This window comes from Bos javanicus, chromosome 7 (assembly GCF_032452875.1).
Source record: "Bos javanicus breed banteng chromosome 7, ARS-OSU_banteng_1.0, whole genome shotgun sequence".
Taxonomy (NCBI): Eukaryota; Metazoa; Chordata; class Mammalia; order Artiodactyla; family Bovidae; genus Bos; species Bos javanicus.
The window spans coordinates 45,957,524-45,976,024 of record NC_083874.1 but is presented as its reverse complement, the minus strand read 5'-3'; the positions used below and the strand labels follow the sequence as shown (position 1 = coordinate 45,976,024).

General features: G+C 43.5%; 1 protein-coding gene across 3 annotated transcripts in view; it reads right to left on the bottom strand.

The window, feature by feature from the left end:
- The window catches only part of CATSPER3 (cation channel sperm associated 3), a 46,542-nt gene that overhangs the window by 9,174 nt on the left and 18,867 nt on the right, over positions 1-18,501 (bottom strand). For all 3 annotated transcript variants that reach the window (XR_009737562.1, XM_061423538.1, XM_061423539.1), the window contains 5 exons: positions 4,923-5,162; positions 2,957-3,139; positions 2,099-2,239; positions 1,623-1,742; positions 380-537 (listed from right to left, as the gene is read on the bottom strand). Coding sequence is in view for 2 of the 3 variants with exons in the window: in XM_061423538.1 (XP_061279522.1) it covers positions 380-537; positions 1,623-1,742; positions 2,099-2,239; positions 2,957-3,139; positions 4,923-5,162 (842 nt within the window). In the remaining variant the exon portion in view is untranslated. The remainder of the gene's footprint in view (positions 1-379; positions 538-1,622; positions 1,743-2,098; positions 2,240-2,956; positions 3,140-4,922; positions 5,163-18,501) is intronic.

Below are 18,501 nucleotides of genomic sequence, written 5' to 3'. Positions count from 1 at the left end.
CTGCTTTCCTAGTGTCAGTCCTTTCTGTGACAGGCGGGAAAGGGACAAAGACTTGGCCAGAGTCACACAGGAAGCAGTAACAGAACCAGGTCAGGAGCTTCAGCTTCTGACTTGCAGCCAGAGGTCTTTCCTCTGCCCCACTGAGAAGGGCTTGGTGAGGTGCTCTTGGAGAATCAAAGGAAGCAATGTTTAAAAACAGGTCAGTTTTTTAAACTGAGGAGGGCCAGTGGGCAGTGCTCCCCCCACCAGCAACAGGCCTGCCCATATAGCAGCCCAGCCCCTGCACACCCCCCAGGAAGGACCTGGCTCTGCCTTCCCTGCACATCAGCCAGCACCCCACCAGGACCCGTGGGCCAGGGTCAGGGGGGCTGGGACTGACTTGTAGATGGTAGCATCCTGGTTGTCCAGGGTGGACAAGTAGATGTCAATGAAGGGCAGGCTAGTGCCAAAATCATCCAAGACCATGGGGTCAGTGTGCCGCAAAGTCTTCTTAAACTTCTCCACCAGTTCAGTGAAACTCTTGTGGTCAAGATCTTTCTAGACAGAGGAGCATAAACAGAGCAGCACGACGAGAGTCTTGCTACACAAAGACCTGGGGACCCTCCACGAGGAGCACAGGCAGAGGCCTGACCCTGGCCCCCAGATGAGTCCTGAGTACAAGCATAGGCCACCCCAACCCCTTCTGGGCCTGGACCCCCCTGCCTGGGGCCACCTGGTGAGCTACTACACCTGACGTGAGGACAACTGACCTGGCATGAGGACCGGTGACATGGAAGGAACTGGGATAGCCTGAGCACGGCTCAGCGTTTCACCCTGTTGTGGACAAGTCTCAGACACACAAAACAGGAGGACGTCTCCACCTCGGAGAGGAGGCTGAGGAGAGGGGCACTGGCCTCACGGGGAGAAAGGGGCAGTGGTTCAGGACCTGGCTGGGCACTCCAGGCAGCTCAGAGGGCTTCAGCCCTCACAGTTGTATCATGCTTGACAGAAAATCTCCAGCCCATTGAACTCATTCTTGTTCCAGTTTAGAAAAACTGAGGTTAGTAACACCTGTCAGTAACACCCCATGACCTCCCCCGCTCAGCGACCAGGAATGGAGCCTGCTTGGCACCCAATGAATCCTCGGGAACAAGACTGCTCAAGGCCAAGGGCCCAGCAATGGAGTGTTGCCCATGAAGGAGGGAAATGTTAGCGCTTCCCTCGTGGCTCAGATAGTAAAGAATCTGCCTGCAATGCAGGAGACCTGGGTTCAATCCCTGGGTCAGGAAGATTCCCTGGAGAAGGAAATGACAACCCACTCCAGTATGCTTGCCTGGGAAATCCCATGGACAGAGGAGCCGGGTGGGCTATAGTCCATGGCCCAGCAATGGAGTGTTGCCTATGAAGGAGGGAAATAGTATAATCACAACACTCAACACTTGAAGAGGTCCAGAGAAAATACAAAAAGGTAGAGAACACAGTCTGACTCTGAAAACTAGAGAGAGGTGGGCAGCCGACTCTCCAAATGCACAGATGCCTAAGGCCCCCCACCTTCCACCCCGGCCCCCAGGCCCGTCTTCCTGACCATCCCTTCAGCCCTGACTGTCCCTCTGCTTGTCTGCCTGCCCACGGAGACAGCCTACCTGGGTCTGCATCAGCTTGCTGACCTCTTCTTGCTGCCGCTTCAAAATCACCTGCTTCTCTTCCATGAGGTTCATGCGTCTCTCCAGCATCAGCTCCCGCTCAAACTTTTTGATGGAGTCCTAGAGGGCAGGAGGATGGAGGTAAGATGCAGGGCTCTCCCTGTGCACCATCCCCACCTCCCCTCTTCCCCAGTCTCCCACTGCCACTCAGGCCCCTCAGCAGGAGGACCCCCTCACAGGGCCAGCCCCCAACTCAAGCTGCCCGCTGCAGCTGCAATGACCTCCCAAGTACCTGTCCTGCTGGCCACCATCATGAGGGGGGCTCAGGGAGAAGGGTTGCGCCGGCATAGAGATGGGCCCACCTGGTCCCCTCCCTTCCAATTCCAGAGCGAGACGGCTCAGAGATGATCCACCTGCCACACTTAACCAACACCACCCCGCCCCCGCCCCACCAATCCTTACAAGCGCCACCTCACCTCAGTGTGGATGATCATCACACCCACAAACATGCTGAGGAAGACAAAGGAGGCAAGCAAGATAAAGATGATGGTGAATGAACGGCTCAGAATCAAATTCCGGGCATCCAGCTGCTCCTGCAGGTCTGTCCAGCCATCGACCTACTCAGGCAGGGCAAGTGCCAAGGCTCAGGGGGGCAGGCCTCCTGCTCACCTGCCCTAGGGGAACCCTGGCCCTACTGAGGAGCAGGCTGGCTCTTCTTCCACATCAGCCCCTCCACATCACACCCCCTAATCCACCAACTCCAGTGCATACAGGCTGGCAGAGATGCAGGGCACCACTGGGTGTGGGCACTTCTGTCCAATGTGCCCTAAGGGCTCTTCTCCAAAAGGCCTTCCAGCTTTCCCCAAGAGACACTGCCCCTCTGCCAGGCCCTCCTTTGGAAAAGACCTCAATCTTGCCAGAACCCAGTAGAATCTAGACTTTGAGACAGGTTTTGCAGACTTATTCTGCATGGATTTGTGACAGCCTATTCCCCAAAAGGCTTTGTGATGTGGGTTTTCCTCCTAAATTACACTTCAATTAGGATGAATTATCTTTTGAGAACTTTTGAAAAGTTTTACCACCCCATGGGGCAAATAGGAATGCTGTAGGGAGTCACAAGATTAGAGTCAGTGATGGACTCTTGGCCAGGGAGCTAGCCTGTGCCTTGTCCTGGGAGACCATTCCTCAGCTTCCCCCCAACCCCAGCTAAGTGTCTGAGTGTGGGAAAGACCCCAAGTGAGGCCCAGCATGTCCACACACTCGCACCAGCTGCCAGTCCCCTTTCAAGGCCCCTGCCTGACCCCCACCCCCGCCACTGTTCCCAAACATGGTACCGTGGCCAAGCTGAAGAGAGTGAAGAAGGCCAAAGCCAGGTTCCCCCAGTTATTTATGTCACCCCCTTCTGGAAGTCCAAACAGGCAGAAGCCCAGGATGGCAAAGATGTACATCAGGACGAAGAATAGGATGAGCACGGAGGCCACGGTGTAGGCTGTCTGCCCCATGGCAGTGATGAGTGTCTGCAAGGCAGAAGCACAAGGGCTAGGTCAGGCTGCCGGCCGGGCTGGGCTCAGAGGACAGCGGTTCAGCCTGTCCCAACCATAGCTGCCCCGGTATCTGGTGCCTTGCCTAGCACATGGTAGATGCTCCATAAATGGTTGAATGAACGAATGGGAGCAGTGTCCAGATTGAGGGCTGGAGCAATCTAACAGTGGTTCACCAGTGCACGGCCTCCATGCTCAGTCACCCATGGGGGGATTGCCCGTGCTGCCCCAGGGCTGGAGTAGTTGCCCCATCAGCACCCCTGAGCACTCTACTTGAATCCAGCCTGCCTCTGTTCATCCCAGGGTGTCCTGTTTCTGCTCCTCCGCTGAGGGCCAGCCCTGAATGCTCTTCCAGGTCCAGGAGGAGCAGGGGAGCCACCTTGGAAACAGGAATGAAGAGGGCTCAGAGGAGTGGGGCTTCCCAGGTTTTCTGGGCCCCATCTCCCAGGCAGGTCCTCATCTTGTGATCTCAGTCTTCGTCCATGACATGGGTGTTGGTCTTATCTCCCACGCCTCATCGTTCATTCTCCCTGCCCTGGAGTCTTGCATATACGTGTTCAGCTACCTAGATCTGTCCCTGATACCTTGTCAAGGTAGGGAGATGTTCCTATTTCAAGATGCAGGATCAGAAGCTCAGAGAAGCAAAACGCCTCATCCACAGTCACATTGTGATACACCAGCAGGGCTGGAACCCACTCTCCAGCCCCTTGCATTGTGCCACCATTGTCAACTGCAAAAAATCTTTTTTCTAAGCTGAGAAACTATTAACGTAGAAAAGGAGGTACTGGTAGAGCTGGGACCCAGGACGGTGAAGTTCTGACAGTTCGAGGTAAAGTGTGAAGCAGAGAGACAGCCAAGGAGCACTGGGGCTGCCCTGCCTGCAGACCAGTCTGGCAGCTGCCTGCAGGAATAAATGCCCACCCCACACCTCCCTCCTCTCCTTGGAGAAAGAAAACCAGTGTTTGGGGATTCATTCCAAAAGAACTGAGATGTTAAAAAAAAAAAAAAAAAAAAAGCTGCCTCCACTCCTGCAAGAGAAACAGAACTTCTTTCCCAAGATTGCCAAGACTAAAGAGGTAAGAACTCATGAAGAACGTGGCCGTGGGACGCAGTGTGCAGGTGAGGTCTGCATGGTCAATAGGCCCAAACAAGCCCCTTCCCGGAGAAGCGTGGGCCTGAGCAGAGCCCGGGCAAACACACTGGGCCCAGGATGAGCGCCTGAGGGTGTGCTTGGGCCACCTCTGACGTGTGCTCTGACACCACTGAGCCAAGTAAAGACCGGCCACCATGTGTCCCCCAGCAGGAGCAGGACTTCCAGAGCTTCCTGAACAAGTCATGAGACCCTCCCCTCAAGAGAAGCTTCAGACTTTTAGTTTTCTGGGGGAAGACGTGAGTGGCCAGACCCATCAAAGAGCTGGAGGCTCCTGGGCACATACTCCAAAGGGTCTGGACCATAAGAAAATCAGTCACTCTGCAGCACGGGAGAGAGGGCAAGATGAGATGGACTCGAGTCAGAACAACTTTCAAAGGTCAGCTCCAGTATCTAACTGCTGAGTGACTGTGGGTCTCAGTTTCTTCATCTGTAAAATGGAGCTAACACCTTTCCTAGAATCATTTAAGGGTGAAATGAGATAAAACAGGTAAAGATCAACCTCCCACACAAGAGGACTCAATCACCGTAGGAGAGAAACAGAAGTACCATTTCATCAGGGGCCCAATCGCCCGCACATGCACAGCCACAGCACTCCAGGCCACTCACCCGGATGCCGCGGCTGTAGGTGATAAGCTTGAGGATGCGCAGGGACTGCACACCGTCGGCGATGTTGAGGTAGGGGTAGTGCTTGCCCTTGATCTTGCGGAGACTGTAGGGGATGAAGATGATGATGATAATGACCACATCGAGCAGGTTGTAGCCATCCTTCCAGTAGCTGATGGGGTCCACATAGAGTTTCATGCAGAACTCAGAGCTATAGATGGACACAAAGATGAGCTCTGAGACCTGCAGGGGTGGCGAAAGTGGCAGGGTCAGACCAAGCTGCACACCTTCCCCTGCCTGGGCCACCCGATGAGGGGTGTGTGTTGGCAGGGGGAGGATGCTCCTAAGTCAGCCACAGGACAGAGAAACCCAGGCAGAGTCCCGGGCACACAGTGGACACAGCGTGCCTGATTCCCTTCTCCTTCGGAGTCTTCCCTACCCTGTGGCCCCGACCCAGAGAACTTGGGAATGATTGACCGTCAGAATGACTATCGAGGTCCAGTGGGAAGTATACATCAGGCAACACAGAAGGAAGGTTCCCAAAGAGAAGATTCCAAGAGCCTTCTGGCCAACTTTAATACCCAGATGAACAGAGATGAACTATTCACACATCTACTTATATTTACTCTATTATCACACCCACTTAAAATCAGTTAACTAATCTGCTTCTGAAGAATGTTCTGCTTATTTTCAACTGTTACACCTTATGAAACAACCTTATTCAAATTCTTCTTATGTATGAACAATTCCAGGGGATTTTATTTTACCAAAACACACTTTTTGAGGCATCTAAGTTTTTGCTTATCATCAATGCATTCATTCATTGAGGAAGTGTTGATTAAGCCTCTACCACATGCCAAGCGCTGTTTCAGGTATAAAGAAACACAACAGTGAATGAGACAGAGAATGTCCAGCCCCCATGAAACTGACAGTCTAGTTGGAGAGACAGAAATGAAGGTTTAGACAAATACATATATCCCATCACACAGGAAGGAAAGTGGAATGGCCACAAGGGAGAAAGGGACTGGTCAGGTGGGGAAGGGCGGTCATGACAGCTACTTAGAAAAGGTGCAGAGCGGAGGCCTTGCTAAAGCCAGGAATGCAGCCATAACAAAATCTAGGAGAGTACTTCCCAGGGGTGTGCACAAGCGTCCTAAAGTGAGAAAGGAACAGCAGAGCCAGGGTGGCTAGAACAGAAAGGGGTGAGCAGAGCAGGAGATGAAGGTGGAGAGGCCAGCTGTGTAGGGAGGGCCTGGCAGGCCTGGGGAAGGCTGTGAACTTTAACCTCAGCCTTGGAGCTGGAGCAAGGAAGTGATGTGAACTGATTTACATTTTTAAGAGATCTCCATGGAAATGACAGAGTAGGGAAACTGGCGGGAATAGCGACAGGGAGGCAAGTTAGGAAGGAGGTGATAGACAGTAGAAGAATTAATTCTAGCATCACTCAGGCAAGAGACTGGGTTAGATTGCATTGGACTGGGGAACAGTGTGGGGCTGAAGAGAAGAGGACAGATTCCAGATGTATTCTGTTAGCAGTGATGACAGGACTTTCTGAGGGACTCAGGGATGTACAGAAGGCAAGGAAGATTCCTCACACAGAGCAACCAGGTAAATGCTGATGCCTTTAACGGAGATGAGTTTGGGGTGGGTTGAAGTGGGGAGCTAGCAAGAGTTTCTAGAGGGAAATAGAAAAGGTTTTGAGATACACCACCTTTTAAATATGTCAGATGCTATCACTGGAAATTATAGCTCAAGCCACAACTATCCATTTGGATTACATTAGGGCCTCTGGTGGTGTTATTTGTCCTGTACACTTCTATTTGTGGTCTCCACATGGCAACCATTTATATACACTTTTATGTTTGTTAACTACAATGAAACATTTAGATACACAAAAAGATGTAAAAGAATAATATAATGAACAACCATATACTATTATACCATTTAGCTTAAGAAATAAAATATTACCATTACAGACAGAACCTCACATTGATCAAATCCCCTTCCCTTTCCACAAAAGCAAGCCTATTTCAAATCTGGAGTATGCCTTGCTCTTATATTTTATGCTTTTACCACATATGTATCCCCAAAAGTGCATGGTATGGTTCTGCATCTTTCATATACTACATAAATTGCATATACACTAAAGCATCCTTTGGGAAATTTTTTTATTTAAAATTATAAGATTCATCCATGTTGATCTATGTAAACCTAGTTTAGAGTTTCCCCACTATTTAGCAATTCCACTTATGAAAATATTAAAAATTTTTTAATCTAGATACCCATTGGGTGATATTCAGCTTCTTTGTAATTTTTTACCTATAAAAGCACAAAAAGTTTGAGCAAAAATACAGGGCCATTTAAAAAGCAGACTTGAGGTCCTGTGCCCCTGGGCCCTCCTCTCAGCCAGAGCATAGGTAAGATGCCTGGGAGTACAGTGTCCTTGAACCTATGAATAGATCCTCCGTGCCCCCAGGGACTCCTGCCCACACCACAGCCAGTTGTGAGCACCCCTCGGGCTCCCAGCTGCTGGAGCACCCAAAAGGGAATTCTCCTATTTGCTAAGATTCTACTGTGCCTGGTGATTCTGATCTGCCTCAATCGGTGATTGAATGATATTTACTAGTATCTTATTTATCATCTATGTGTATTACCTGTACATCAAGATAGAGATTACCAACTGGCCTTGGAGTGATTTCTTCCAGACCCTCATAGTAGTCACCCTCTACCTGATCACCCGTCTTGTTGTCCTTGTTGAGAGAGGAAATCACTCCAAAATCATCACGGGGTAACTGGGTCTAATCGTGGGTGACTATGTGGCTCTAACAGCCATGTGACCTTCCCCTTGTGACAGCAAAGACACAGCGGCCCCACTAACCCTGTAGAATGCCGGGTGTAGGTGAATTTCTTTCATTTATCTCTGAAACCTGCAAATAACACCTCCACCGAAATAACTGCCTGCCCCTACGACACCCCCAGCCAACTCGCAGCCCCATGCTTTATTGTACACACATTGTCCTCTGTTACAACATAGGAATAGAATTACCTGATTGTAAAATATGAGCATCTTCAGCTTCTCTGAATATTGCCAAATTGTATTCTGAAGCGGTTGTACCAACTTACTTTAATAGCAACGATGGTTCTTTTTTTTACATCCTCACCAACACTTCCTACTGTTGGACTTCTTAATTTTTATTAATCTGATGGAGTGATATCTTATTTTTCATTTTGTCTTTCCTCTAATTATTCATAAAATTGGGCATCTTTTTATGTGTTTACTGAACTGCCTATTCCTAATTTGTCCCCAGATTTTTTGCTGGATTGTCTTTTGCTTCTTGATTTGAAAGAAAATATATCCACATACTTTGAATCCTAATCCTTTACCTGATACATGCAGGTAAGGTTTCAAATAGCTTCTCCTACACTGACTTATCTTTTCACCTCTTTAATGATCTTCTGATGAACACAAGTTTAAAGTTTTAATGGAATCAAATTAACCAAACTTTTTCTTCACTGCTTATATATTTCATACCTTAAAATTCCTTTCCCTCCTGAGATCATATAAATCTTCTATATTTTCTTCCAAACATTCTGAAGTTTCACTTTTCAAGTTAGGTCTTTAGCTGTGTATGCTGGAAGGTAGAGATCCAACTGGAGTGTTTTCCTCCATAGGTACTGTTTAATGAAGAAACCCTTCCACCACTCATTTGCAGGGCCATCTGTCAGGGGCCAGGTTTTCATCCCAGCCAGGTCTGATTCTGAGTACTCTGTCCTGTTCCCCTGGTCTATTTGTCTATCTGTGTTGTCTATTCATGCATTGTCATCCTGCTTAGTTACTAATAGGCCTTACAGAAAGACTCATAGAAAGCCTTATAGAAAGACTTCTCCCCTTTTCACTTTAAAAACCATCTTGGTTTTCCTTTCTTTCATTCTTTCATCTAAATTTTAGCATTGGCTTTTGGCAACCCATAAAAAATCCTGCCAGATTTATTACTGGAATTGCACTGATATTAAATAGTTTAACCGGGGGAGACTGCATCTTGAAGAAACTGGGTCTTTCTATGCATGATCTAATATATCCTTCCATTTCTCTATATCTTCTTTAATAACCTTTATATATTTCTTTCTCTTTAAAAATCTCACAATACTTTTATTAGATTTGCCTCTAATACTTTCTGTATCTTATAAGTGCTATGTCTTTTGTTGCTGATATATTAAATATATTTTATTTCTTAATCATATATCTACCAAATTTTCTGGACTTTATTAACTTATTAATTTTATTAACTTTATATTTATTCCAGATTCTTTGAGGATTTCTATGCAGAAATCATAACACCTGCGAATAATTACAGTCTTTTAAAACTTTCTAATTCTTAATTTTTTTTATTCCTTTTCCTTGTATTATACATTGGCTAAGACACTGATACAAATCTTGTCAAGAATAACTGAACTACAGCTTTAAAAAAATACTGTTACAATTTCACCATTGAGTGTGAACTTTGATATAGGTTTTTCATAGGTACTCTTAATTACTTTAAAACAAATCCTTTCTATCCCTAGTTTGATAAATTTTTATCATGAAAGATACTCAAAATAAACTGTTTTATGCATCTCTTAAAGTGATTTTATTGGACTTTTTTCTCCTTTAGTATTTTAAGCTAGTTAATAAAATACCTAGATTTTTATAATACTTGCATTCCTGAAAAAGCCCAACTTGGCAATGTTATATATTACCTTCTTCATATATTTTTAAAACTTCAGTTTCCTAATATTCTGTTTGGGATTGTAATGTCCAAGTTCATGATATTGGGCATAATTTTCCTTTTTCATTTTGTCATTGAGTAGTTTTGGCATGAAGGTTATACTAAGTCGTCCCTTAGTATTCCCAGGGGATTGGTTCCAGGACTATCCCACAGATGCCAAAATCCAAGGATGCTCAAGTCCCTTATAAAATATGGCATGGTATTTGCATATAAGCTACACATACTCTCCCCACATACTTTAAAACATTTTTAGATTACTTACATTGTTGTTGTTCAGTCGCTAAGTTGTGTCTGACTCTGCTACCCTATGGACTGCAGCACTCCAGGCTTCCCTGTCCTTTACTTTTCGGAGTTTGCTGAAACTCATGTCCATTGAGTCAGTGATCCTATCCAACCGTCTCATCTTCTGTTGCCCCTTCTCCTTTTGCCTGCAGTCTTTCCCAGCATCAGAGTCTTTTCAAGTGAGTCGGCTCTTCCCAGCAGGTGGCAAAAGTATTAGAGCTTCAGCCTCAGCATCAGTCCTTCCACTGAATATTCAGGGTTGACCAGGATTAACTGGTTAGATCTTCCTGCAGTCCAAGGGTCTCTCAAGAGTCTTTTCCAGCACCACAGTTCAAAAGCATCAATTCTTCAGCACTCAGCCTTCATTATGCTCCAACTCTCACATCTGTACATGACTACTGGAAAAACCATACCTGGAACTTTGTCAGCTAAATGATATCTCTGCTTCTGAATACACTGTCTAGGTTTGTCATAGCTTTCCTTCCAAGGAGCAGTACAGTTCAGTCGCTCAGTCGTGTCTGACTCTGCAACACCATGGACTGCGGCACACCAAGCTTCCCTGTCCATTACCAACTCTCGGAACTTGCTCAAACACGTGTCCATTGAGTCGATGATGCCATCCAATCATCTCATCCTCTGTCGTCCCCTTCTCCTCTTGCCTTCAATCTTTCCCAGCATCAGGGTCTTTTCCAATGAGTCAGTTCTTCGTACCAAGTGGCCAAAATATTGGGAGCTTCAGCTTCAGCAGCAGTCCTTCCAATGAATATTCAGGACTGATTTTCTTTAGGATAGACTGGTTAGATCTCCTTGCAGTCCAACGGAGTCTCAAGAGTCTTCTCCAACACCACAGTTCAAAAGCATCAATTTTTGGCACTCACCTTTCTTTATAGTCCAACTCTCACATCCATACATGACTACTGGAAAAACCGTAACTTTGACGAGATGGGCCTTTGTTGGCAAAGTAATGTCTCTGCTTTTTAATATGCTGTCTAGGTTTGTCATAGCTTTTCTTCCAAGGAACAAGTGTCTTTTAATTTCATGGCTGCGGCTACCATCTGCAGTGATTTTGGAGCCCCCCAAAATAAAGTCTCTCACTGCTTCCATTGTCTCCCCATCTATTTGCCATGAAGTGATATGACCAGATGTCATGATTTTAGTTTTGAATGTTGAGTTTTAAGCCAACTTGTTCACTCTCCTTTTTCACTTTCATCAAGAGGCTCTTTAGTTCTTCTTCGCTTTCTTCCATAAGGGTGGTGTCATCTGTGTATCTGAGGTTATTGATATTTTTCCAGGCAATCTTGATTCCAGTTTGTGCTTCATCCAGCCCGGCATTTGGCATGATGTATTCTGCATATAAGTTAAATAAGCAGGGTGACAATATACAGCTTTGATGTACTCCTTTCCCAATTTGGAACCAGTCTGTTGTTCCATGTCCAGTTCTAACTGTTGCTTCTTGACCTGCATACAGATTTCTCAGGAGGCAGGTCAGGTGGTCTGGTATTTCCTTTTCTTGAAGAATTTTCCACAGTTTGTTGTGATCCACATAGTCAAATGCTCTGATGTAGTCAATAAAGCAGAAACAGATGTTTTTCTGGAACTCTTGCTTTTTCGATGATCCAGTGGATGTTGGCAATCTGCCTTTTCTAAATCCAGCTTGAACATCTGGAAGTTCACAGCTCATATACTGCTGATGTCTGGCTTAGAGAATTTTGAGCATTACTTTGCTAGCATGTAAGAGGAGTACTGGAAAAGGTCAGTTTTCATTCCAATCCCAAAGAAAGGCAATGCCAAAGAATGCTCAAACTACCACACAATTGCACTCATCTCACATACTAGTAAAGTAATGCTCAAAATTGTCCAAGCCAGGCTTCAGCAATATGTGAACTGTGAACTTCCCGATGTTCAAGCTGGTTTTAGAAAAGGCAGAGGAACCAGAGATCAAATTGCCAACATCTGCTGGATCATCAAAAAAGCAAGAAAGTTCCAGAAAAACATCTATTTCTGCTTTATTGACTATACCAAAGCCTTTGACTATGTGGATCACAACAAACTGTGGGAAATTCTGAAAGAGATGGGAATACCAGACCACCTGACCTGCCTCTTGAGAAATCTGTATGCAGGTCAGGAAGCAACAGTTAGAACTGGACATGGAACAACAGACTGGTTCCAAACAGGAAAAGGAGTACGTCAAGGCTGTATATTGTCACCCTGCTTATTTAACTTATATGCAGAATACATCATGAGAAACGCTGGACTGGAAGAAACACAAGCTGGAATCAAGATTGCCAGAAGAAATATCAATAACCTCAGATATGCAGATGACACCACCCTTATGGCAGAAAGTGAAGAGGAACTAAAAGGCCACTTGATGAAAGTGAAAGTGGAGAGTGAAAAAGTTGGCTTAAAGCTCAACATTCAGAAAACGAAGATCATGGCATCCGGTTCCATGACTTCATGGGAAATAGATGGGGAAACAGTGGAAGCAGTGAGAGACTTTATTTTGGGGGGCTCCAAAATCACTGCAGATGGTGACTGCAGCCATGAAATTAAAAGATGCTTACTTCTTGGAAGGAAAGTTACATCCAACCTAGATAGCATATTCAAAAGCACAGACATTACTTAGCCAACAAAGGTCCGTCTAGTCAAGGCTATGGTTTTTCCAGTGGTCATGTGTGGATGTGAGAGTTGGACTGTGAAGAAGGCTGAGCACCAAAGAATTGATGCTTTTGAACTGTGGTGTTGGAGAAGACTCTTGAGAGTCCCTTGGACTGCAAGGAGATCCAACCAGTCCATGGCCACCTCATGTGAAGAGTTGACTCATTGGAAAAGACCCTGATGCTGGGAGGATTGTGGGCAGGAGGAGAAGGGGATGACAGAGGATGAGATGGCTGGATGGCATCACTGACTCGATGGACATGAGTTTGGGTAGACTCCGGGAGATGGTGATGGACAGGGAGGCCTGGCGTGCTGTGATTCATGGGGTCGCAAAGAGTCGGACACAACTGAGTGACTGAACTGAACTGAACTGAAGAGGAGTACAATTGTGCGGTAGTTTGAACATTCTTTGGCATTGTTTTTCTTTGGGACTGGAATGAAAACTGATCTTTTCCAGTCCTGTGGCCACGGCTGAGTTTTGCAAATTTGCTTTCATATTGAGTGAAGCACTTTAACAGCATCATCTTTCAGGATTTGAAATAGCTCAACTGGAATTCCATCACCTCCAATAGCTTTGTTCGTAGTGATGCTTCGTAAGGCCCACTTGACTTCACGTTCCAGGATGTCTGGCTCTAAGTGAGTGATCACACCATCGTGGTTATCTGGATCATTAAAATTTTTTTCATATAATTCTTCTGTGTATTCTTGCCACCTCTTCTTAATGTCTTCTGCTTCTGTTAGGTCCATACCATTTCTGTCCTTTTTTGTGCTCATCTTTGCATGAAATGGTCCCTTAGTATCACTAATTTTCTTGAAGAGATCTCTAATCTTTCCCATTCTATTGTTTTCCTTTATTTCTTTGCATTGATCACTGAGGAAGACTTTCCTATGTCTCCTTGCTATTCTTTGAAGTGAAGTTTGCTCAGTTGTGTCTGACTCTTTGTGACCCCATGGCCTATACAGTTGCATTTAGATGAGTATCTTTCCTTTTCTCCTTTCCCTTAAGCTTCTATTCTTTTCTCACATGTTTGTAAGGCCTCCTCAGACAACCATTTTGCCTTTTTGCATTCTTTTTCTTGGGGATGGTCTTGATCACTGCCTCCTGTACAATGTCACAAACCTCCATCCATAGTCCTTCAGGCACTGTCTTTCAGATCTAATCCCTTGAATCTATTTGTCACTTCCACTGTATAGTCATAAGGGATTTGATTTAGGTCATACCTGAATGGTCTAATGGTTTTCCCTTCTTTCTTCAATTTAAGTCTGAATTTGGCAACAAGTTCATGATCTGAGCTACAGTCAGCTCCCAGTCTTGTTTTTGCTGACTATATAGAGCTTCTCCATCTTTGGCTGCAAAGGATATAATCAATCTGATTTTGGTATTCTTGGCAAAATTCTGTTAGTTTTTGCCCTGCTTCATTTCGTACTCCAAGGCGAAATTTGCCTGTTACTCCAGGTCTCTCTTGACTTCCTACTTTTGCATTCCAGTCCCCCATAATGAAAAGGACATCTTTTTGGGTGTGTTAGTTCTAGAAGGTCTTATAGGTCTTCACAGAACCATTCAAGTTCAGCTTCTTCAGCATTACCAGTTGGGGCACAGACTTGGATTACCCTGATATTGAATGGTTTTCCTTAGAAATGAACGGAGATCATTCTGTCATTTTTGAGATTGCACCCACCGTAGTGCATTTTGGACTCTTTTGTTGACTATGATGGTGACTCCATTTCTTCTAAGGGATTCTTGCCCACAGTAGTAGATATAATGGTCATCTGAATTAAATTCTCCCATTCCAGTCCATTTTAGTTTGCTGATTCCTACAATGTCTATGTTCACTCTTGCCACCTCCTGTTTCACCATCTCCAATTTACCATGATTCATGGACCTAACATTCCAGGTTCCTATGCAATATTGTTCTTTATAGCATCGGACTTTACTTCCATCACCAGTCACATCCATAACTGGGCGTTGTTTTCACTTTGGCTCCGTCTCTTCATTCTTTCTGGTGTTATTTCTCCACTCTTCTCCAGTAGCATATTGGGCACCTACCGACCTGGGGAGTTCATCTTGCAGTGTCCTATGTTTTTGCCTTTCCATACTGTTTGAGGTTCTCAAGGCAAGAATACTGAAGTAGTTTGCCATTCCCTTCTCCAGTGGACCTTGTCAAAACTGTCTACCATGACCTATCCGTCTTGGGTGGCCCTACACTGCATGGCTCATAGCTTCTTCTTAAATAGATACTTTCTATTTCCATATCATTTTATTTCATAAATTTGATGCTAATTGTGATAAAAATGTTTCATTGCTTTCAACATGACAGAAAATATGGGAATGGCATTTCTGTTTCAGCAATAGAACCAGCAGCTTATCTTTCCAGAAAATGTATTCAGAAGGATTCTTCATCTGGTAAATGACACCCAGAGCAGTCCGGGGACAGTTACATAACCTACATCATTGTGATGCTTCTTCCCAACCCGACAACCAGCACCGTGAATGACAGCTCACAGCTTTTGCATGTAGATAACAAGCTGTCCCTCCATCATTTGATGAAGAGATTATTTTTCTCCCCCCTGAAAGGTTGTGGCACCCTTGTCAAGAGTCAATTGGCCATAGGTATTTGGATTTATTTCTAGAATGTCAACTCTATTCTATAGGTCTGTATCTGTCCTGTGAGTACCACACTCTTTTCATTATTTTATCTCTGTAGAAAGTGTTTTGGGGGCTTCCCTCATAGCTCATTCAGTAAAGAATCCTCCTGCAATGCAGGAGACTCAGTTCTATTACTGGGTCCAGAAGATCTCCTGGAGAGGGACATGGCAACCTACTCCAGTATTCCTGCTTGGAAAATCCCATGGATATAGAAGCGTGGCACGCTACAGTCCATGGGGTTGCAAGAATCAGACACAACTTAGCGAATAAGCCAACACAGAAAGTTTCTGAAGTCAGAAAATGCAAGTTCTCCAACTTTTGTTCTTCATTTTCAATGTTTTCTTGGCTATTCACAGTCATATGGATTTAAGAATCTGGTTTTCAATTTCTTTTTTTAAAAGGCCATTGAAATTTTGATAGGAATTGAACTGAATTTGTAGTTCACTTTGGATAGTCCTCTTAACAAGTTTTTTAATCCATGAATATAGGATGCTGTTACATTTTTTATTTAGGTTTTAATTTCTTTTAGCAATGTTTTATAATTTTCAGTTTATACATCTCTCATCTCCTTGGCTAAATTTATTCCTAGGTATTTTACTATTTTGAATGCTATTGTAAATGGAATTTTCTTAATTTCCTTTTCATAATGTTCCTATCAGTGTACAGAAATACAACAAATTTTGGTTGTTAATCTTGTATCCTGCAATTTTACTGAATTCATTTAATAGCTCAAATAGTTGAGTTTGTGTATGGATGTATTTTTTAGAATTTTTTATATATAAGATCAAGTCAAATTTAGATAATTTTGGTTCTTCCTTTCCAATTTGGATAACTTTCAGTTCTTTTTCTTGCCTAATTGCTCTGGCTAGAACTTTCAGTACAATGTTGAATAATGGAGAAAGCAGGCATTTGTCTTGTTCTTAATCTCAAAGGAAAGATTTTCAGTCTTTTACCATTGAGTATTATGTTAGCTGTGGGATTTCTTCATAATTACCCATTATCAAATTAAGAAATTTCCTTTCCATTTCTAGTTTGTTTGTTTGTTTTTTAACCATGAAAGGGTGTTGAGTTTCGTCAAATGCTTTTTCAGTTATCTATTGAGGTAATTTTGTTTCCTTCATTCTACTGATGTATTACATTCATTGCTTTTCCTAAGCTGAACCACCCTTGCATTCCTGGGATAAATTCCACTTAGTCATGGTATATAACCTTTTTAAGTACATTTCTGGGCTCAGATATATCTTGAGGATTAATGCATCTATATTTGTAGGGATGTTGGTCTCTTTATTTCTTGTAATGTCTTTGGCTTTGGTCTCAGGGTAATGTTGGCCTCATGGAATGAATTCAGAAATATTTCCTCTTCTCCTACTTTTGCAAGAGTCTGAGAAGGATTGGTGTTCATTGTTTTTTAAATGCAGGGTAAAATTAACCAGCAAAGCCATCCAGTTCTGGGTATTTCTTTGCTGCGAGGCTTTTGATTAGTGATTCAACTTCTTTATTTATAGGTCTGTTTCAGTATGTCTGTTTTCTATTTTTTCTTAAATCAGTTTGGTAGGTGGTATGTTTCTAGGACTTTGTCCATTTCATCTAGATTATCTAATTCATTGGTGTACAAAGTGTTCACAGTATTCTCATATAAAACTTTTTATTTCTATAAGGTCAGTAGTAATGTCCCACCTTTTCATTTCTCTCATTATTGAGTCTTCTTATTTTTAGTCAGTCTAGCTAAAAGCTTATGAGTTTTGCTGATCTCTTCAAAGAACTGAACTTTAATCTTTTATTTTATTGACTTTTCTCTATTATCTCTCTATTCTCTATTTTGTTTCACACTCTAATCTTTTTTATTATTATTAAAGAATTCATGCAGCCTCCCTGGACTTGAGTCTTGCCAATTTTTTCTTTTGTGTGTGTGTGGCTATGCTGGGTCTTTGTTGCTGTGCAGGCTTTTCTCCAGGTGTGGGGGCTACTCTCTAGTTGCACTGTGTGGGTTGCTCATTGCATTGGCTTCCCTTGTTGCAAAGCACAGGCTCTAGGGCATGCAGGCTTCAGAAGCTGTGGAGTGTGGGCTCAGCAGCTGAGCTCCCAAGCACAGGCTCAGTGGGCTTAGTTGCCCTGTGGCATGTGGGATCTTCCCAGATCAGGGATCAAACCCATGTCTCCTGCATGGGCAGGTGAATTGTTTACCACTGAGCCACCAGGGAAGTCCATTCTAATCTTTTTCACTTCTTTTCTTCAGCTAGCTTTGAGTTTAGTTTGTTCTTTTTCCAGTTCCTTAAGGTGTAAAATTAGGTTATTAATTTGAGATCTTTCGTTATAATGCAGACATTTACAGGTATAAATATTGCTCTGAGTACTGCTTCTGTTGCAACCTGTAAGTTTCATTATGCTGTATTTTCATGTTCATTTGTCTTAAAGTATCTTCCAAACTCCTTTGTAATTTCCTCTTTGACCTATTATTTAATAGTTTGTGGTTTAATTTTCATATATTTGGAAAATTTTCAGTTTTTCCTGCTTTTGTTGATTTTTAGTTTCATTCCATAACTGTCAGGAAAGGTAATGTGTATGATTTCAATATTTTTTAATTTATTGAGACTTGTTTTGTTGCCTAATATGTGGTCTATCCTAGTAAATGCTTCATATGTACTTGAGAAAACTATTATATCTTCTTGATGAACTGACTCTATTGTCAATATATAATATCCCCCTTTGTCTCTTGTAACAGCTTTCTTTAATGTCTTTTTTTGTGTGACATGAGTATATCCAACCTAACTCTCCTTTGGTTTCTATTTTCATGAAGTAACTTCTTTCATTTTCAATCTATTTGTATCTTTGAATCTCAAGTGACAGCATATATTTGTTTTTTTTTTTTTTAAGAATCAATTCTATCTTAATTGGAGAGCTTCACTTATTTAAAGTAATTACTGATAAGAAAGAAAATATTTCTCCATTTTGCTATTTGTTTTACATATGTCACATCTTTTTTGTTCTTCAATTCCTCCACTACTTCTCTCTTTGGTGTTTGATTTTTTTGTAGTGTATGATTTTGGTTCTTTTCTCACTTCTTTCTCTGCATTTTTAAAGTTAGTTTTTTGGTGGTCTTAATCTTCTATCTTTGCTGCAGCATGCAGAATCTTTTAGTTTTGGCATGCCAACTCTTAGTTGCAGCATGTAGGATCTAGTTTTCTAAGCAGGAATAGAACCCAGGTCCCCTGCATTGGGAGCGTGGAGTCTT